The following is a 22,960-nucleotide window of genomic DNA, read 5'->3' as shown; positions in this document are numbered from 1 at the left end:
AAGGTCTACCATAGCTCTCTGAGAAACTAATATAAGTCTGTTAGAAGAGTATTGGCGTCCTGGAGGGTGCTCTGGTGGCTTTAATTATTTTATGGCGCTGATTACATTAGTTAAGAAGTTTATCAAGTATTTCAACAACTCATTACTCGGTGATCTGATATGAAATATGCCTGTGTTATCCAGCTGGACCCTTATGCTTTATTCATTGACGTTTCCGCAAAAAATGGACTATAATTACTATATTCAATAGGAAGCGGACGTAGGAGAATGCCGTGTTTTTTTTGGAGGGGCACTGTCTCAAAGCTGTCATACGAAATGGTTTTTTTTTGTAAGTCTCACTGTTTTTTCGACGTATGTTAAAGTAAGTAAATATTAATAATGTTACAACTACAAAGACTATCGGATATATTAACTGAAACAATGACGAATACAAAGATAAGTTCAACTTTAAAACAGACGTAAATTTTTAAACTGAATGTCGATTGGTGATTAAGCGTTCCTCACTGGCGGTATGACCTTACATCCTATGGAGTCGTTTTTAAAATAGGGGCTACCAACTTTATTAATTGCAACGTTAGTTACTTCGCTATATTGCCAATGCGTTAGCATGCATTTATCTCAGGAAAACAAGTTTTTTTTTACATTAATAACAGCATAACATTTATACGTACGTACTTCAGTGATGTAAAGCTGATTATGTTTTTTATATAACGTTCATACATAGTTCAATTTAACCAACCTACTGTTAGGGAAAAAGACAAACGTTGACGTAAAAATTTAAATTGTGCGTAGCAATGTGCTGTGCGACCAGCACATTTTTGCACGCCATTTAAATAACGGAGTAAATATCACGTAAGTGATATTTATAATAATGAATTGGTGAATGGAATGAAAACTTAAAAATTAAGGTATCCACTATAAGTTAAAATGGAAATGAATTCTGGTTTAGAAAATAATGAGCCATCAGGAGATTCCAATCTCGCGGCTCGTTTTCTTAGCGCCTGCAATTGACAATCGCGGACAAAAAGCCTTCGAGATGCTTTCAGAGCAAGAAAATGGGACGCCGCTGGTTGAACGAAAATACTTTGAAAATATTTTTAGAGTCAATAAAATAAAATAGAGACACGAATGTTATTTTATAAAAAAAAGGTTCATCGAATATATCGACACGACGTTTGTTAGTGAAAACGGGAACATGGGAAGATAAACTGTTAAAATAAATTGAAACGACTCATTCGTGCACGCTGTATAAACGAAGGTTGTGCTGACGTCATTCGCATTTTTTTACGTGTTCGATTCGGTTCTGGCAGTGCTGCTAAATAATTCGCAGTTTTAGTGCTAATAAATGCGATGTTGCGTGTAACTATTCAGCTTAATTCGTCCATAATGTTATGTAATGTTAACGGTACGGTGTTTGCTGGCGTTTGTGTGGAAACAAATAATTGTTTCCATTCGATACTTAGGAAAGGTAAAATAAACATTTTAATACAACCATTCTAATGAGTTTGTGTCAGAAAAACTCAGAATGAAATGTATTTACTTAAACTTCTTTATTTCGCATTTCTATTTAAAAGTATTAATTATAAACTTTTTGAAAAATAGTGGCATCGTTGACTTTAAAGTAACACACGTTTTATTAAATTTTCTTTTCTATATAACCAGACGGCAACGCGTGTATGGATACAACTAGTTTTATTTAAAAATAAGTAGATAATACATTAGTTACACATGAGCAAAAGTAAAACTATTTACTTGGAGAGCTTCATTGTACTTCATTTCTTTGCAGTAAAGCGTTTTATGACAGAGCTTGTCCCAGGAATATCTATCGCCATACTTATTTCATCCGCAGCAGCATTGTTGCATTGCTGTGTTATGGCCTGAAGGGCATAGTTTCCGGTGTAATCAGGCTTAACATCTATGTCGCAAGTTCATTATCAGGGCTTTGTACAACGTGTTGCATGCGCTATGAAGGGTTGTGTTTTTTAAGGCGATGTTTTTCTGCTTACTATCAGGTGGGCCATCTCGTTGGTCCGTCGAATATTATAATTAAAAAAAAAATTCTTTTAATTCGTATCAATTCAGCTCAAGCTAATAAATGTATAAAATATTACGCAAATAAGAAATCATATAATTCATTGAGACGTTAACTTATTTAATATCGTTATTGAAATGCCCCAGTTGATATACGCGACAAGAATTTAATAAATTACGTTTGTCACGACGGAGCTAATCTCTCACGTTTCTGGAAGAACAAATGCCTCCGACACACAATGGGAGGGAGTTTATGGCAAACATTATTCCCATATTTTACGACAACATTCTTTTGGATATAGTACTGTCATTTTATGCGTCCTAGTTGCTGCTCACCAACAAACCTTTTTAATATGGGGATTCGTTTATTACATAGCTAATCGATGATAACGCACAACTATCTCCATGTTAAGTTGAATTAAGAGATTCTTAGTTTAAGGAAAATAAATACTACCGTTTCCTGTATAGAAATATTGAGTACCATAATAGAGCCAGGAAATTTGGGATATCAACTCCCGTGCACTGTCCTTGGTTATTATCACTAGCAAATATTTATAAAATTATGTTTGTTAATAAGCGTTAAAACCCACCGAACCGTATTGCAACTGGGTGGTTGGTGCTCTAATTTCCTCTTAATAACCCTTTGCTCAGTAGTAAAACATTTATAGGCATTGGCGTGCACAGGGTTTCTGACATAAAGCAGGAATATGGCCCAAAATTGAAAAATCCTCCTCATAAGCGACTTATTTAAAAAAATTACGGTAGGCAGTGTATTTGTGTATGTATGAATAGCGCGCCACTGTTTATAGGCTTGCGATGATGATGATTGAAACGTGATTAATAGAAAAGTACCAATATGTTTCATTTCAAAGGATTAATGCAATATTTATTATAAACGGCCGCCTTTGTCAGCAGCATTAATCTGGAGCATCTGTCTAATTGACCCAAAAAACACCAACTACCCATCTTCATTACACAGGCAATATGTATGCCAAGTTACGTACGTCTAGTACGGCCTAATGGATGGAGCGAGAAAATGAAACATGCTAATGAACAAAACATGAATTTGGTAGTTAGCTGTAACTCGCATCCGAATCAGTTGAAAAAACCTTTCAAAGTATGGAAATTTAAACAAAAGCTCAAAAACTAAAACATGTCTTTTATATAACAAGTACCTAGGTAAGTACAAAAAGATTAAAGTTATGTGCGATTGTTATTAAATCAGGGTTTAAATCTTTTTGTACTTACTATAAGCTCTTATCTTTTTGTACTTGTTATAAGCTTTTACGTATTATATAAAGACATTTATTACGTTTTAAGCTATTAAAATATCACTTGCTTCAACGGAAGGGAGGCCTGTGAGCGACTTGACGTGGTCAGACCAGCGACGAGGTGATCGGCCACGTGGTCTCTCCACCTTACCTACAAGTATTAACTTATCCATATTACTGGGCAGACGTCGAGCAAAAATAATGATATTATTCTGAGTTATAATGAATTGTTTAATATAAACTTCATTTTGCGATGATAGTGAGAAATATTTACTTAAAAATAAATCGCTTGACAAGTCGTATGTGGTTTCATACATCCTGAGTTTAACCAGGCGCCAGTCGGCCACAAAGCACTTGAGGGATTAGTCCTGTCACGCTGAACGTAATTCATTAACTGCTTGAATACTACGGTGTGGGACGCTACGTCTGGATGAAATTGCGGGCTATTTATAGATGTGCGGTAACACTTCTGAGATATATTAAACAGTGGCCTTGAGGCTTTTGTTCTTTTTTTTTACATTTTCTTTTCATTCCTGTTTTGTATCAAAGCGATTGTTTAGTGGTTAGGACGTCAACTTCATCTTCGGGGGGACGAACTCGATACTCGGCACGCACCTATAACTTTTTGGTAAAGCTATGTGCGTTAAAAAATCGTGAGGAAACCTGCATTCCAGAGAGTTGTCCATAAAGATTTCAAAGGCGTGTGAATATGCACAAGGCCAGCGTGATTTACTGCGGCTTAAACACTTGTCTTTCTGAGAGGAGAGATAATGAGTGATGATATCAAGGATGATGAATGTTCTTACAAGTTTTAACTTTATTGACCGAACCAAGCGTCTCTGCTTTAGGTGTTTTTAACTTTATTGACCGAACCAAGCGTCTCTGCTTCAGGTGTTTTTAACTTTATTGACCGAACCAAGCGTCTCTGCTTTAGGTGTTTTTAACTTTATTGACCGAACCAAGCGTCTCTGCTTGAGTTGTAACAAAATTTCCTGTGCTTTACCTGTTTGTTTATTCTCCTCTATAGTACGTATTTCACGAAGAATCTGAACGAAACCCGGTATACAGGTTTGGTACTTTTACGAGTTAATTGATTATATTTGTCTTCCGGGATTTTTTGGAGGGATACCTTCATGCTATATCTAATAGTAACTATCGGAAATGTATCCCTTAAGGACCCATAATAGAGGTTTAATTGCCCTATTGTCTAATTAAAATTGAACTTAACGTGAGAAAAGCTGCGGGTAAAGGCTAGTTTACATATGCGCTGGATATCATTCGCCGTACCACAAATATCGCAGTTGGCAGAATTCACTTTCTTCATTAGAAATGCAAATTTTGTTTAACTTGTTTCGATGTTTTCCGGTTGAAAATTTGTTGCCTTCTGCTGCTGTAGTTGGCATCCAATTGCGCTTGAATTTGTCATAGCTGTGTAACTTTGGTAATAATGCAATAACTCATGAGGTTTATTATTAATACACCTCACATTCCTCACCTTTAGTTACATTTAATTATATTGCAGGCGCTCATTCACTATTACATACCATACCCCATGTGCTCAGCATATAGAACCCGACCATAACTAGCATTCGAATTAGTTAAAAACCTTTCAAAGTATGGGATACAAAATAAAAGTTGCAAAGCTCAATCAATTTTAAAGGAAATCTTAAGTGTATCTAAAACGTAACAGCTTAAAACATGTAGCTAACTATAAAAAATGAAACCTTGAGAAAATAAAGATCTTATATTCAAAATTTTTTGTAAATAGTTACAACAACCTGGCCGACCCTGACATTGATATCTTTCACGATACCCTAGAAAGTTTTAGGAAGAAAATTGTGTGTGAATTAAATATAAATAATCTTAATTATAAATTTTATTTTTATTTATTAAATATTACTTATCAATCTGTTTAAATAGCTTAATTCATATTTATATTATTATTCTTAATAGTTTTTAGTTAAATACTTATTTTAGTTTTTATTTTTTTTAATTTGACCGGAGATAACAACGATACATCTATAATTTATTATTGTATGGCATATGACAATGGCAATAGACAGATCTTGTAATTCTAACACATAATTTTTTTTTTATGAATTTAGTTACAATTAATTGCTGGTATGTCTTATGAATAAACAAAATAAAATAAAACAAAAATATAATCAGAAACAAGGTCTCATATGGCGGACATATCTTAGTACCAAATAAAACACTAAAATCCTCGCAACAGTATTAGCTTGAAGACTGAATAGCGCTTTTAATTTGTCTCGTGCATTTTTCCGGGATCAAAATAGCATAACCTATCACATTCTGGGCCTGTAGACTGAATTTGAATTCGTACAGCCGTAGCTCTGTTCCTGCGTAAAAGAAGGACACATATTATTAAAAACACGGATACGCATTCATAACATTAGAAGGGATATAAAAATTCTTACTCCTTAATTTTTAGGCTTATTGTAGTCGAATAAAAAAAGAGAAATTTACAAACAGCTAGCCTATTAACCCAACAATATACATACTTTATACGTCGCTACGTGGGTAAAAAGTCTAATTATAGCGGAGCTTGCATTTATTTGCAGAACAGTTGTCGGCTGTGTACGTTGATGCATTATTCCGTTGCGAGTTCACAAATTAGCAAACGTGGTAGGATTTTCCAGCTGAATGTAAAAAAGGGTTCATTTTCAATCTCATACATACATAAACTTGAGGTCTGCACTAGATACATCGGTATATTAGAAAGAATTAATTCCCCGACTTACTGATCAATAGTTACAGTAGCAAATAGTTCGGAGTTCTTATCTGTTTGTGTTTTGAAATACGCAGGCTTAGCGAAAATGGTAACGCAAACCAAGTTAAAAATTATAATTAAATCATACTCCAATATCGGTTTAAAAAATATATTCGCAATTCTTTTATACATCTACGCTACACTTCGGATGCCAGTGGTTAAGGAGCTAAACTTTTTACTAGTTCAATAAGACCTTTGGCCAATAGTAGTTGAATAATAAAACCGGTTACACAGACTTTATCAGCACTTAAATTAAACTTTAACTTTTTAACAAAAATGCTTCGCTCATTGTCATCTGTGATAACGTATTATTAACGATGCTACGACATACTTGTACTTCATACAAAAAAAAACGAATATTCAAAACGCAAATAAAATGCTACTGGTGTAAAAGATTTTAATTATTTGACATTTATAATTTAAAAAAAAGGTAATATTACATTTTATAATAAGTTACAAGTTCATTATTAAAAGAGGTATTTTTATATCAATGAAAGTACAATTTTAATAGACCTGCCTAATTGGCTTGGATTAGATTGTGTACAATAGAATATCTTTAACTTTGTAAATTTTTTATTTTAGACATGTACAGTGGGAACCACTTACACTCTAGTAATAAAATCAAATCATAATTTTAAAATTCAATCACATTATAAAATGGTAACAATAATCAATATATCAATGTATAACATAACATCAAAATGTACAAAGCTAAAGTAATAACAAGGTATTCTATTCTATTCTGGCTTAGCCTACATGGGATGTAATTGATAGGTGTTTCACTCCGCCGTCGGGTAGCAAATTGTCAAAGGTGGTGAAAGCAATCATGATCCTCGTTCGCAAGGATGTAATGAAGATTGATTTCTGATCAGAGCATTTGCTACCGAATTCTAGATCGAAATTCCTAACTGGTCATTTAACCAGCTACCAGTTGAAGCTCACCCGACAGTGTTAGATTAAATCATTTCTGCGGCAATCTTCAGACACGTATTACTTTAGGTCTCAAAGTGCTGCAAATTCGGCAGTATTATTGAAAATTGGTTGAGTGGGAGACGGCAGCCGAGCCCCCACGCAAAGGCTTTCATTGTTTATTCAACACATAAACACCCCTAATTTTGTGTTCGCTCGTATTGAATTAAATTTCTTTGGTTAAAATAGTATACGACAGTATAATTTTCTGAAGAGTTTTAAGTACTTAATTAACGTTTAATTTATCTAGCAATTTACCTATTTGTAAGTAAATTGTCTTAAAGGAATCAACGTCTGTAAACCAACATTTACGAGGTTAAATGATAAAATTATAATAAACTCTGACGAACGTTTTCAGCAGCAGTAAGTTTAAAAAGTACATTTAATATATGTAAATATTTATTCACCAATCATATGTAGTGCTTTTAAATCTGTCTGGGTTCTTCAGATTTGCGCATTCAACATAAGCTTTGTCTGCGTTTATGTATACCGTTAGATAAAAAAAAAATCCCGCGGTGCCTATGCCCGCCCCCGAAAAGGAAGTACCAGTCAAAGCTTAAAGCAATTAATAAAAGTCAAAATACCAAAACAGACATAACTTGAAAAATTAAAAACACTGTTCTTCAAACTTTTACTCTCGATATGACTATACGAGAGTGAAATTAAAAAAAATTGAGTAACTAAATTGACTGTTTATATCATGAACAGTTCATGAATGCCAGGAGTTTAGGAATATATCTCCTCTATCCACCTACAGGCGTTGTACTTATGTCCTTTAACTTAAATAAAAATAATGCAGACAGTCGCGTGCACTTCATACATGCACAAAAGCACTGCCTACCCTAAAATGTATATATAACTTGTATAAGAGGAGGATTTCTGCCGATTTATGCAATTTTCCTGCTTTATGCATACCCTGGTAGGAAACCCAGTGCACGCCACTGAATGCAGACATCTCAACATACACACACACCACACAATTGCGCCACAATACAAATGAAATCATATTGTTTCAAGCATAATAGTCTAACTATTATAAATAGACAAAGGCCGCTCTCTCTCGATTGGCCACTCCCTCGGATAAAGTCCCGAACGTGTAAGCCTATTTCAGATAGATTATGTAAATGGTGCAGACACAATCCCATAATAGTATTGTTGTTAGTATACGGGCTTTGTTAAAGATGGCAGGATCGATAGCTCTCGTCTTTAAATGTCCGCATTTACATATTTACCTTTAAGATTTTTTTTTTCTTTTTTGGGTTCCGTACTCGGAGGGTGCAACGGGGCCCTATTTCTGCTCGGCCTCATTTTCAATGGCCTCTGCTGACCGTCCGTCCGACGTTTGTCTCCACTAGTAATAGTAATAGTGGAATGTATCTCTCATGAATCGCAGTTGATAGCCAGTAAAAAATTTAACGGAATGTGTATTTCTATTTAAATAATGAAAATATAATAAAAAAACACTGCAAATAAAAAATAACAAGATTTTTTTCCAAACTACAATTTTACTTACTGTAAATTAATCAGTGCCAGATAGTTTACTAAATCGATAGGCATTTCTGTGCCAATAATTCTTATTTACTTTTCTAATTGAATAGTTTTCAGAAATAATTAAATTATATTAGATTTATTACAGATAATGTTCATGTCACTGTGACGGTGGGTATTTTGATATAAATATCGATGCATTCGTGTTACACTCTAGTCTTGTTGAAAGACCCAGTCATCCTACTACATAGTTCTACATTTTACATCTTTATACGGAACCGTTCGTGTGCCAGTCCAATATGGCACTTAGTCGGTTTCTTTATTTACTTTTATCTTATGAATGATAAATAAAATTTTCCTTTCGTCTCCACTCTCCACCTACGCCCTTCTGAATAATTAATTTCAAAGAGATATAGGTACTTAGGCGTCTTGCTAAAATTGTTTATGTAACCTCAATAGAAAAATAATATCCATTTTCTCTCTGGTTCACAGATATTGCCATACTAATGAAAAAGGCGACTTTGTGACATTTTTATAAGACTCCTCTATTAAAACCGGAAACAGAAGTATAAATAGGAGAAAAAAACAACTAAGATACGTAGGTAGAGCTCCTTTTGCAGGAAACTTTTCTTTAGCAAAATGTCAAAATGTCGTTTTTGACGTGACAACGTCTTATAAATTGGTTTGCCGGGTGACACTTCAAGAAACTGCGTTACGCTCCGCTCACGTTATGCGCTCACAATGAGAGCGAGTGAGAGGCACGCGTCCCTTCCACTCGGGCATGGTTAGCCCGCCTAAGAGCGAGAGAGACAGACATAAAAAGTGAAAGGCACGCGTCCCTTTGTAGTAAACGCTGTTTCATTGTACGCAAATGTATTGCAAGTTATTGTATGTATATTTGTATATAAATACGTATGTATGTGTAAAGGTAAAAATAAAATTTTGTTAATATGAAATTCAGTGCGAGATTCTTTGTATAAATTAATGTTTTAAATATAATTCTTTGTATAAATAAATGTTTTAAATTGTTACTATTATTTCATCCTTCTTCCTACTATACGAATGAATATTCACATTAAAATTATTTTACCACTCAAAGTCGTTGTCACGTAAAACTTTCGCCCGTATACCGACTTTACAGGCAACCAATTTTTTTCATTAGCGCTTAGACGCAGTATAGTCGTCGTTCACTCTTAGCTTCACGAGAGTACTTGTGCTGCTACAAGCATTTCATTTTTAAAGGCCTTGAGTCCAGAAATTGACAGTAAGGGACCCTTCCCTTAGATAAGGATAGTATAGTGGCGCAATGATCTACCATGGAGCTGCGATGATGGTTTGCAGACTTTAACGATTATTATCACGTTACTGATAAAAACTGGCACCGAAATCTTAAGGTGGTCTTAGAGGCAACGAGGGCTGGCTTACACTAGAAATTTCTTTACAATTAAGTCGGGTTTAAAATGAGTCTGAGTCGGGAATTGAATCCAGGAATAGAATTGAGGAAACGGTGGGCTTAAATTCCTCTATCATATAATTACTGTTAACGAAGGGTTTTTTTATTCCACTACAAGCCATTGACTACAATTTCACCTGATGTCAAGTGATGCTGCTTTCCAAGATGATAGCGGTTAGAGGTATAGTAGTTATATTAAACCCACAACTCTGCGGATTCTACGTGGTATCGTACCGGAACGCTCAATCACTTGGCGGCACGTTGTCAGTAGTTGTTTGTCAGTAGAGTGGTAACGAGCCACGGCCGAAGCCTCGAGACCGGAAAAAAAAACAGAAATAATAAACTCAAATTGGTGCTCAACCTAAATCGATAAAATACACATGCAATTCTACCTTACCTATTTGTTTCTAACTCGATTGTTTGCTAACTAATCTTTCCACCAAAAATTCATAGATTTAGGCGACGCGACGCGACGCCACGTATCTTATTTTGACCTTCATAAACTCAAGGATTTGTTAGTATAATATATGTCACGTATGGAAAATTCTCAGTAAATTCTCGATTAAATGGGTAGGACTTGATATGCTCACATGTATTATGCTAAAGTGTATCTATCCTTCAAATTGTACACAAATAGTATTGGCAAGACGGTGGTACGGTTGAGACGTTGAGTTAAACATCCAACCAACATCTAGGGATTCATATTTCAGTGAATTTTGACAATAATCTTCATAACTATCGTGGAATGAAATTCTGAATAATGGGTCTTTTATAAATAAGAGGAATTTTCTAGGCATTTCAATCGTTACAGCCATTGTAGAGATTATCCCGAAAACAGACACACAGAGTATTTAACTTCTGCAACACGCAAGAATTTCTTTGTAGGCTTTTAAGTTATTTGTTAACCCGAAGAATAAAACTCCTCTGTGAATCGGAGCTGGTTCTGCAATTTGTAAGTAAGTAAAAGTCTGTTGGAAGAATACTAGGCATTCAGAATTAGGATATGGTGTCTACCATAGATAATATATCAATACCTGTACCATTGATAAAACATATGCACGAAGTATTTGTAAATGGTAGAAAGTTGTTCAAAGAGTAAAATATGGCAAAACAGTCTTTTGAATGTTGAAAAATATTGAATAGTATTAGCATTATAAACTGAAAAAGTTAATAGGAAATTAAAAAAATCTGATAACACGTGACATTTGTATTCGTTGCACATGACGTCACTGCACAGCATTGACACAATAATTATGAACGTATTTATACCTCTACAGAGCAGAAAAATGTGTCAACAACTGTGCAGTAGTTTCAGAGGATAATTCGAACGTTGAGTATCTAGTTATTTTTGTTCTAGAATGATGACATGTTTGCGAAATATGAACTTTTTTAACATGAGAGTAGCCTTTTAACTTTAGTGGGGTCGGGGAGATAAAGAGCCTTGTGTATTTGATAAATTGTACTTTATTTTGGGGCGGTACGAGATGACACTGATTAAATACTGGGTTTAGGCAAACTTTTATACTGCTCTTTGAAATTTAACTTTTAACTGCTCTATAAGCTGCCTTGGTTATTTATATTCGTATATAGTATATATACGAATATAAATAACCATATATATTTTAAACATACCAGATTTGAGTAAGTTCTTTTGGCTGTGTTATTTAACGCTGGCTCTTCCACATAAATAACAATTTCTACTAGGTAGGTAACTAACGATTTACTACAAGCCCTCGACTACAATCTCAGCTGCTGGTAAGTGACGATGCAGTCTAAGATGGTAACAGACTAACTTGTTAGGGGAATGGCAGTTATATTAAACTCATACCCCTAATCATATTCTACGCGACATCGTATCGGAACGCTGAATCGCTTAGCGGAACGTCTTTGTCGGTAGGGTGGTAAAGCTAATGCCAAAACTAGACCGGACCAAAGACAATTCTGAAACTATAAATTCCTTAGTTGACCCTTCCCGTCCCGTTGTGGGAATCGAACCCACGGCCTTGGACTTGGACTCAGAAAGCAGGATCGCTGCACACTGCGCCAACCGGCTGTCAAATATTTAGGTATTCGATTATCAGGTAGGCCGAATAATATTTGATTAGTATCTGGATAAACTAAGGAATTCTTCCTTTGTCTAGGAATAAGGTCTCGAAGATCACGGTTAAATGTCGGTTATTATCACTGACATATTATGATAATAATCGCTTAAGCGGGTGACCCCAAATTGAAACTCCTCTCTCATAATCTGATTTATGAAAAAAAAAATCTGATCGAAATAAATTTATTAGGAACCGTCTCGAGAGCTTCTACCATTAATTATAATCGGAATTTCGTAAAGGGGGTAAAAATCGAATCGAAGAGTACTTTTCACTTATTCAATTTTGAACTATTGAGTATGATTTTTCAGTCTTTAATAAAGTAGTAACTAATTATCTTTAACACAATCAAAGGGTTTAAAAACTACATGTAGATTAAATTTAATAACTTGTGACGTTATTGTAGTTTTTGCCTGGAAGCATACAACCTTTATCGATTCGTTATTCCAGTAATATTCCGTGTTACACGCAACCATATTTTATAAGAAATGCGTAATTTTTAAGGCTGAGCAATGAAAGAATATTCGACTAGCAGCCATATACACTAGCGGTTACAGAGACCTGGCTCTGTTCGCGTGATAAAATAAAACTTCTGAAAAGTATATAAGTAAACTTCTATACGATTTTCTTACACTATGTAGCCCTGCATGACGAATCGCCACGCCGTCTGGCCGAGCTATGACTCCGTTTTCTCAGCTCGTTAGATATGAAGAGTGAGGTAGAACAGCCTACCTTCTTAAAGTATTCGGCTATCTAATATAAAGAGATTTGGTAAGTTGAAGAGATTAGCTTTTTAAAAAAAAATCTCTTACGCTATATTTAGTATAGAAACATAATCATTATTACATATTCAAAAATGTGTGTTCTATATTGATTATCTATGCAGGGCTTAGCATATAAACATATTCTGTCTTAATTTGTCATCTGCTGAGCCTAGAGCACCGGAAACGTCGCGATCAATAGCTAGTTTTTCAAATATTGCATTACATGAGACACTAGAATATATCGCTATAACATACTTTCATGTACGTGTCGTTTCGTGTGTACTTCATTATTTTCTGTAGATTCTATATTAATAAGGTTTTTTTCTTACTTTGCAGTAAAAAAGGCGCGCTACGTGGGTATACAAGGTAAGGATACAATTGAACACTATTTAAAAATATATAGTAGAAACTAAAAAAGCAAGTTTTTAACCGGACGTATAAATAAAACAAATTGTTATTTATCTGTCACTTGGAAAATAATGTGGTGTAGATAGCTTTCACCCCTTTTTATCGTGGTAAATTAATTGCAGCTTTTCCAAAACTCGTACAAGTATAATTAATTAATGTTGCAAATAGGTCATGGAGCTAAAATAAAAAACAACAGCAACGCAAATAATGTTTATAAGGAATGTTGTATTTGTTAGCTTGGATATATATAAAAAATAGATGTAAAAGTCATATACATATGAGGAGGAGATGAGGAATTAATGATAGTAGCTATATGATATTAACCTAAGATTTTAGATGAGTGTAGTGTATATTACAGAAAATATTGTTATGGGATCATGTTAAGTCTTAAAATAAGACTCAAAGAATAAAAAGTTTTTTTGGAATATTAATGAAAAGGAGAAGATGAACAAGATATCGCCATTGATTATTTTGGAAATCACGTAAATGTTGAAAAATGACATTATGGTTTTCCTAGGACCACAGTTCTGATAATTTTAGATTGGGAGATAATTGTAATTTAATATGTTGTCTGCAATAGTTATTTTTTGTTTGTAGCAACTCAATTCAACACATACGTGACACTCAAACTACAGAATGTCAAGTCGACGACGGTGACAGTGAAGGGTCCGACACCAAGCTGGGAACAGGACTTCCTCTTGTGAGTACTTTTATTGTTTAATCTACCAACTTGAGTCTAGCTTGGGTTTAGAAGGATGCACAACGCTTCAACTTAGCATCAACCCCTTACTAAACATACAATGGCCACCTCAGAGTTAACAAAAACATAGAACCATCAAACAAAGGAGTACCAAACGTCTACTACAGTCACAAGTTGTGTGTATAGTTTAAATCTTGAAAACTTTGTAAGCGCTGAGACGACCGACACCTTTGTACACGGCGGACCAGAAATGCGTTTGTTATCTATCAAGCCGATAACATATAAAAAAAAATGAATGCCTTTCATTTCCATTTTTCTTAGCCTTCGGCTCAAACTTCAGGGTGCGTTTGAAACCATCGTAGTTTTGGGTTTAAGTTGGCAAACGTAGTTATCACCATCATCTCATAATTATGTAAACATATACATGTATATATATATATGTATGAACGCTTCATAAGTGCCTGTGTTACATGAATAAAGAATACATATTTGAATTTGAACTTACCTTCCAATACAAGAGCTACTTATACGAGAGCTATAACAACCGTTTTTTAAATGTAAGAGGTGACTCTTAAACCTAACCTGAACCATTTTATTGGAGTAAAAAGATGCCGCGTTCAAGATACTTATTGCAAGTATCTTGATATCTAGTTATCGCAATCGTTTAACTTTTAATTTTTTCTATCCTGTTTACAGTGTAACTAAACCTTTTCGAGAGTACAGAATAGTCTACGAGGGTGTGTGAAATCTCACACCTAAGGTGTGATGTGGCTTACAATATGATTTTTTTTCTAAAAGCATCTTAGTGTTACCCATATCACTGAGATTAGGCCAAGATGAATGAACCATGGCCTTTGATCCGAATTATTTATGATGCGTCACATTGGACGCATGTGTTGATGTAATATGAATTCTATATATGAGAAAATAAGGATGATTACAGTATAATAAGGTTTTATCCATTATTTACTCTCAATTATTTAGCGTAACGTGATCATGCTGAATAGGTTTAGGCTTTATAATTTATGATTTGTTTTGGTGAGATTATCATCTGAGACACGACGTCTTTGCTCAGTTGTCATAAGTTATACGCTTCGTGTAAATCAATGAGGTATCATATGACTGGGTCAGTAATGACTAATAACTGTAATATGGCTTAGATGGGATAGTTATCGCTTGCGGTAGTTAAGAAAATTTGATCTAAACAGTAACTGAAAAGACGACTTGCGGTACAGTATTAAGAATATACGGAACCCTCATTCATCCATTATTGCATGCAATGCATTATGTCCAAAAACAGTGAAAATGCCCCGCCTGCCCCTGACTTCACACCCGCGGAATGTTGCTAGCTCACCAATTTTCCTTACTTTCCCATTTTATGGTAAACGTTTAGAGCATTCCGTTAAAATAATTACTGTGTTCGAGAAACACTACTAAAGTGGAGTGGTTTTTGATGATTTTAAACTAAAACTTCATATAAATATCGAATCATCTAGTTTAATCGTAGCGTACTAAAAATAAATAAATTCCGGCCAATAAAGTTTTATATCTTATCACGTTATTGTTACGATCCTGTCTGTGCCTTACAATTACATTTTTATGACCTGGAATGGTTGTAAAAGCTACAGAATTACGAACATACAAAATCCGTGTACACGATTAATATTGAAGCATTCTGGTAAACATTGAGGGTTCTGTATGTTCTTAATTCTGTGGTAAAAGCCATAAAATTGATTTAATAAAATATTCGCGGCCATATCAGATGGCTGTATTGATCGCACCACCCTTATCAATTGCAAGTTATTAGCCGTGCGATAAGAGATAACTGCTTTTGGTTATCTTCTTATACGTCAAATACGTATGAAACCGTTGCAGAAATGATACTAAAAGCACATCATATTGAACAAGAACTAAATGTAGCGTAAAACCTTCGGTCATGAAAGAAGAAATCTTTTACACGAAGAGAGGCCCATTTGTCCAAGAGGTGCTAGGAGTGTTGTACAGCTTATTAGGTTTTTTAAATCCTTACTTTAATTATTATTCAATAACAAATATTTTTGCTACAATGTACTTACATAAATAAGACTATTTTTAAAATTTATGAAAAAACTATATAAGGTCAACATCTGGTAGGGTGGCGGTAATACAATGTTTAAAGCTTACAAACAAGACGCCAAACTTTTGTTAAGGTGTCAGGTACACTTCAATCACAATTTAACTTACATTAAAAAAATCCCTTTACTTTGCTTCTCTACATTGATTTCATTAAAAAGGCAGGATAGAACTTATTTGTTTTTGATTTCGCAGTATTAGGGGTTCCGAAAAATAATTTGGATAATTATAACTTTCTCGGAGAGAGTCTGCAATGTTTCAATAAAGATTACAATAACGAGTTTCGGAGTAAACGTTACTGCCCGACTTCTGGATTTGCCGTTTTAATGTTTGCGTAGATTGTTGTTGTGATATTAAGCTTAAGGCAATGTGCTTTCTTGTTTTTATATTTCATTTATGTAGGTATAAGTTTATGTCAGTTTAAATGTGAGTAAGATCAACAACTGACTAGTTAGTCTAAAATTTAAAAATTCATGTCAATGTCTGGATAGTCTCCACACTGGTTTGGAAGAGAGATACCAAAAATAAATTAGCAAGAAAATTAGCAGTTGCGCTTTTTCAGCCAAAATCTAAGCATGTTTGAGTATGGATTACGAGTTCGATTCACGGGTCTGGCATTGCGCATAAATAATTCCTAAAATTGCAGAAGAATATATTTTTCGCGCTTCGTACAATACAATTGAATAAGTGATTTAGGTTTTTCTTATATTTTTAATATTGTTAAGTAGAAAGAAATATTAACTCATTCAATTTTGACCTCTACTATACTTTGGATCAAAGATTATGAAATTAATTTCCTCTTTATCAAATCAAAGACAAATAAATGATGCCATAATTTAAGTTTTAATAATCGAGACCGATGATTTAACGAGCTCTCTGAGGCACGGTGGTGGATAACTCAAACTTGCTAAAGACACCACAAAGCCAATAACTTATAATTTTGGTCCCGACCTGGGATTAAACCCTGGATCTCGACCCATATTTGAATATTATGTTGACCACTTTAAGTGTGGTCATAGGTAGTGCGTAAACGCACCACATATAAATGGAATGAGTGCCATCTAGTGACAATATTGGGAAACCCTACGGTCACTAGGTGGCGCTCTGTCGGTACCATATAAATAGTAGTTAACTTTCACGCGATCGAATTAGTAAACGAAGTTAGAAAAACTCACACTTCGCATTCTGTAAACAACACGCCTTTAAACAGTTATTAGAAATAAATGGAACACTTTAACCAGTTTTTAATTATACGTTAGTTGTACCTTAATTTCGAGAGCAGTACAAAAGCCAATTTAAACTTGCGCAAACAGTGCCCACGCTTGTTTCTAACTGTAAAGTTTCGTCCACATCTACATAGAACCTTAGAAGTGTAGTATATATATCGGGTATATATATCGTTCAACAATTCTTATAATAACTATTTCATCGAAGTTTTAGGTAAAGAGATTATATAATCGGAAACACTAAGTTCATATCATCATCATCATCAACCTATTACCAGCCAACTAAAACGGGTCTCCCCTCCTAATAAGGAGGGTTTAGGCTGCTATCCACCTCGCAGGCCAAGTACGGGGTAAATCTATATGTATATTCAAAAATTCAAAATTCAAAATTCATTTATTTCAAGTAGGCCTAATATAAGCACTTTTGTAACGTCAAGTCTGTCTGTTTGTAGTGATTCTACCACCGGTTCGGAAGGCAGATTCTACCGAGAAGAAGCCGGCAAGAAACTCAGCAGTTGCTCTTTTCCAACATCAACAATTTACATTTTGCATTTTAACATTCATTTTTCTATCTTGTGAGAGCTGAAAGCGGAGCCGGATGCTTCCAAGCAACCTTGGAATAATAAAAAAAAATATATACATATATTATAGTATGTACGCAGTGGCGTGCATAGAGGGTATGCACAGGGTATGCAGGTGATATGAAATGAAGAAAATCTTAAGTAAGAGTTATCAAAAACTTAAGGATAGGCATTGTAAGAGTTATAAAAAGCCTACCTTTAAGTATTAATAACTCGTACTGGGGATTTTCTTCATTTTATATTATCTGCATACCGTATGCATATCCTCTATGCACGCCACTGTATGTACTGTAATGTAAGTATATTTTTTTTGTACTTTGTGCACCTCTTTATCGCTTATGTTTAAAAGCACGCTTTAAAAGATTACTAGTAGGGATACGGCCATTTTGCACCCTAGCACTAGGTCTAGGGGGGGGACTCAGACAGGCGTGGATTGCTCGAGGCATCGATTAGGCTTAATCCGTCATTGCCGGATAGATGCTGTTATTAAATTTTAGATTTAAAGTGGCTTTAACGTTCGTAATTCGTTCGCATCAATAACACAATACACTGTTTTCTCTGCAATCAAGTGGGTGTCCGCGTATTGCTAACAAAGTGTCATGCGTCATTTATGGCCTAATGACGCAGCATCATTTAGTTTGAGCTTCACCGAGAACAATTAGAAGCCGAGTTGGGAATGGGAAGCCAAAGGAATTAATGTATCGGATAAGAATTCGTTTTCATATAACCCTACTCAGTTGTACTTTTACTAAATCAACGTGCGTAATCTTATCCTTCCTTATTCCATATAGCATTTGTTTTTATCCAAGTACTTAACTTCGTTTTATTATCTGTGAGTTTCCTATTTATCATCTGTGAAATATATGTATTCTTTTATTTAACAAAGACTGTGTTGTTGTAGTTTCGATGATATTTACTGACAATCAATGTACCAATTTGGCAGGTATACCTACTTGGGTCAAAATGTGTATGTAGTAGGGAAATTATTATACTTACTTTGTATTTAAAAGTGCATTTGTATGTCTTACGCCCGTAAGTAATAATTAATCAGTCTAAGCAAAAAAAAAAAATTAAAAGATAATTGAATTTAATTGTGCTGTCATATTCTTACTATTATTAGGGTGTCTTACTGAGTTTTTATTATAGTCTTAACAGTTTGAAATAGATTTATTTTATTAAAATCGGTTATTCCAAGTGGTTTAGGTACACTCCTGACTCTTGCGCACACTAAAAATATCAGAAATATATTATTCTTAAGTGATTAATAAATATACTACGACAATACACACATCGCCGTATAGCCTCAAAGCATAGCTTATGTTATGGTTACTAAGATGACTGATGGATATTTTAATCAAAAATATACATAAATACTTTTAATATTAATATAAACGTCCAGACAATGAAAAAGATTTATGTTCATCACACAAACATTTTCCAATTATGCACGAACCCACGACCTCGACTCAAAAAGCAGTGTCACTGCCCACTGCGCTTAAGTAGTTAGCATATATTAGATTTCAGTTCACGAGATCATAGTTTCGTACCCCAGGTCCATACGTCGGGTTTAAGTTATTACCTATATCTATGTGATTTAAACCCGCCAATCCATATTGAATCAGTGTTGCCGGTTAATGCTCTAAACCCTCTTTAATAAAAAAGAGGAGGCTTGTGTTGAGTAGTCGGCCATTAATGGCTGGAGAATAATGAATACAGACAAAACAAAAACGGTACCCAAACGGTCTTTGAGAAAAAAAAAAAATTAAAAACGTTAAGAGAAGTATTTAGCCCGTTATAATGTAAGAGGAATGTAATAAAACTAACGTTATCATACCGTTTTGCCTCAGCAATCGCTTCCTAGTATTTCCTACTACATTTCCTGAAAGATCTCAAGCCCCTCGATATAATAACATTTCCACTTTCAGGCCGTAAAATATTGGCTGGAAGGAATCTAAATTGAATCGTGTTTCGGAGCCCGCTTGTCTATCACATGTTTATTGACATTCACGCAGTTTAAAAGATTTACAGCGCTAAATTGAAATAGGTTCCAATAAATTCAAGAACAATAGACTGAATGCCAGAAATTTCTTTAGCAAGTTTATGTTTTTTTAGGTGTTTTCTGAAAAACTTAGATTATGAAGTATTTATTTGATGTACATCTGCGGGACGCAAAGCTCTGAGTTTAATTCCGGAGTTATTTAGGGGAAATTGTTAGGAAATCTGAAACAAGTTATCAGTACTAGTCTTCTGAAAGGTAATGATAATTTTGTTTAATTTAGTTTTGTTGTTTTAAGTACATTTTCACTTTTGGGCTTCGGAGAGCACGTTGTATCGTCAGAGTGAAAGAGAGAGATAGCTCTCTTCTAGATATATATATAGAGATATCTGGCTTTTTCATTAATAGGACGATTATGATGAGTAGCAAATAAAGAGTAGGAATAAACTTATCGCTACTGACATTGGTGCTCCGTGTTGTAAAATTATATTTAGAGTCGATAGATTAAGTATCTATTGGTAGAGTAAGGCAATTTTCACACGTAACACACGCACGGACGCTACAGGCGGAATTGGATTTGGCTTAAAAGTGATCCATGGATGCCTAAATCATGTGCAATTCGTGAAGTTACGGACGAGTGACACTCGAGCCGCTACAACCGTCCAAGCAATGGGTGCCCAGCAGACGAGAAACAGCATTCCTATAGGTATACCACCGTGGGAATGTAGGAAATTTTACCAAAATACTCGGTCAGACTAGTTAAAACCCTTTCCACACAAACAGGTACTCTCCGAGAATCCACGCGGTGCACAGCTAAAAAATTTTGTTTCGCCACTTCAGCCCTCCGCATTATTGTGCGTTGCCGTGTGATAATCGCTTTAAAACCTTTGCATTCAGTATCATCTGAACACCGACTGGAATTATATCATTGGGAGCTTATCGTTATGCAACATGAAGCGGAGTTTTTATTCTTTTTATTATTTTGTGCCATTGGTATACCGGTGTAACACGTGCGGCCCATACGACAACTCTTGATGCCACATGAAATAATTACGCTCGCATTACAATTCTTTAATTTGACTCGAGTTGATGTAGAGTGAAAATTGTAAGTGAGGTTCATATTTGTATAAAAGTTCAGTTATGCCAAAATTATAATCATCAACATACCTAAAGATTCTGAATAATGGCATAATGTCTGTATGCTGTATCTTATTCGACACTTTGTAATCCGTGGGTTTTGTATTGCCAAGCCGGGGAAAATCCCCTACCGTCATCACAATTTTGTGACACATATTGCCTTGGCTTGTCTTTTTATCTTGTTTTTATGAGTTTTTACTATCTTAAAACTTTTGAATGTTATAATTTATGTATAAATTGTTATGTTATTGTGATTGATTTATCCTTCCATAACCATAATATTTCGATTGAGTCCTTTATCACGAGTAGTTTCACTACTTAATATGAACATTAAATCTGAGATGAAATGTAGCCTATAAATAATGCGCACCAAAAATTAAACATGATAACGAAAGTCAGGTGATGAACCGATTGTTTTTTCTTACGCATTTATTACAAATGCCATGGAAAGCGGTGGTTTTCCTGGGATAAATTAGGCTAAGTTACACCGTCTTTTTACTTACACTGTGCCAAAATTCAAATTGATTCATTGCTTAGTTAGGGCATAAAAAGAGTTGCATAAAGAGAGCTGCCCGCGTTCTTTGTCCGCGGTTGTTATGGTTTTTTTTACAAATCCCTTGGGAACCGTTGGATTAATGAACAAGTGATTGAATGAATGACATTTTATACCAAAGAAAAAAGTAGTTACAGGGATATAAACTTAGAGGAAGAGTGTATTATCTACTGAGATAAAAACTAGGACATTTCGTCCTTTCAACTTACTCTATGCCTTTAAAAATCAAGCTGATTTGTTGCTTTATAATGGCGTTAAGTAAGGACAAACCAACAAACGGACTTTAACTTTTACAATATTGACGAGAATTTTATTCCTTACGTCATACTTTAAATTGAAACAAGACGATGGTCAGGGCCAACACGCAGCCACGAGTATTTGTGATTGCAATTAATTACCCACGTAAATGCAAACGCTGTGGCAAAAACTTATATGTAGAACATAAATAATCTGTAAATTTATTCAACGCATACCTCAACTTCAACTAGGGCGTCAAAGTAAATGTGTGGATATCGTGTTGTTTTAGTGACTTTTGCCCTTTGAGTTAATTAAAACATAACATAACGAAGAGAATATAATAACTTATTTAAATTTTTACTTTTACCTCTATAACATATGACATATCAACATGGCTTAGCTTTTATTTTTTATAAGTTATATATCAGGTTGGCAAACGATCGCTCCAGATGAAAATAGATTTCACAGACAGACAGAGACACAATTCAATTAGTGTATAACCACATTGAATAATTGCAAGCAGTAGGCAACTGCCAGACGAGTAACATGCTACGGCTCGAGATCCTGGATTCGATGGTAACTCGTCTCTTTAAAGAGAGTAATATGGGTCTGGAAATAAAACACTATATTTTGTCTAATTCTACATGATTAAACTATTGTTATACTTGAAAAACAATAAAACACTGCAGTGGAGTAACAAATAACAGCTTTTTCTTGTAAAGAAATATTGCGTTTTATGGTATGTGGTGAAAATTAAAGTACCTACAGCAATAAAGAAGTAGCTTCATTGGCATTCTTGTTTCTAGTAACTTTGGTACGTCTCCGAGTTTGTGTACTTTATTTAAAGTTAGTTTGAATACATTCAACGTTTTCTCGTCAATCTTCACTTCAAACAAACAAAGTAAGTATCCAACAGGTCTTTGTGGCGGGAAGACAAATTTACAACCAAAAATGTTTGTATACATTTGTCTAGCTCTTCTAGATGAATATATGGCAGAAGTGGTATTACCAAAATCAGATTGTAGTTACATTCACCCTTTAGCTTAACCTTAACATATCAAAAAAATAACTCTTGAATTAAATTCGGTTCTATTGAAAGATATTTTTTCTTGAAACTAAATTATTACAAACAATACCAAACACT

General features: G+C 34.5%; 1 protein-coding gene across 1 annotated transcript in view; it reads left to right on the top strand.

Annotated features, from left to right (window-relative positions):
* The window catches only part of LOC120632871, a 137,387-nt gene that overhangs the window by 45,180 nt on the left and 69,247 nt on the right, over positions 1-22,960 (top strand). The window contains exons 2-3 of the mRNA XM_039902910.1: positions 13,203-13,232; positions 13,872-13,974. Of these exons, the coding sequence (XP_039758844.1) occupies positions 13,203-13,232; positions 13,872-13,974 (133 nt within the window). The remainder of the gene's footprint in view (positions 1-13,202; positions 13,233-13,871; positions 13,975-22,960) is intronic.

The sequence above is a fragment of the Pararge aegeria genome, chromosome 20 (genome assembly GCF_905163445.1).
Source record: "Pararge aegeria chromosome 20, ilParAegt1.1, whole genome shotgun sequence".
Lineage (NCBI taxonomy): Eukaryota > Metazoa > Arthropoda > Insecta > Lepidoptera > Nymphalidae > Pararge > Pararge aegeria.
Note: the sequence above shows the minus strand (reverse complement) of the source record. Positions and strands in the feature narration are given on the sequence as shown.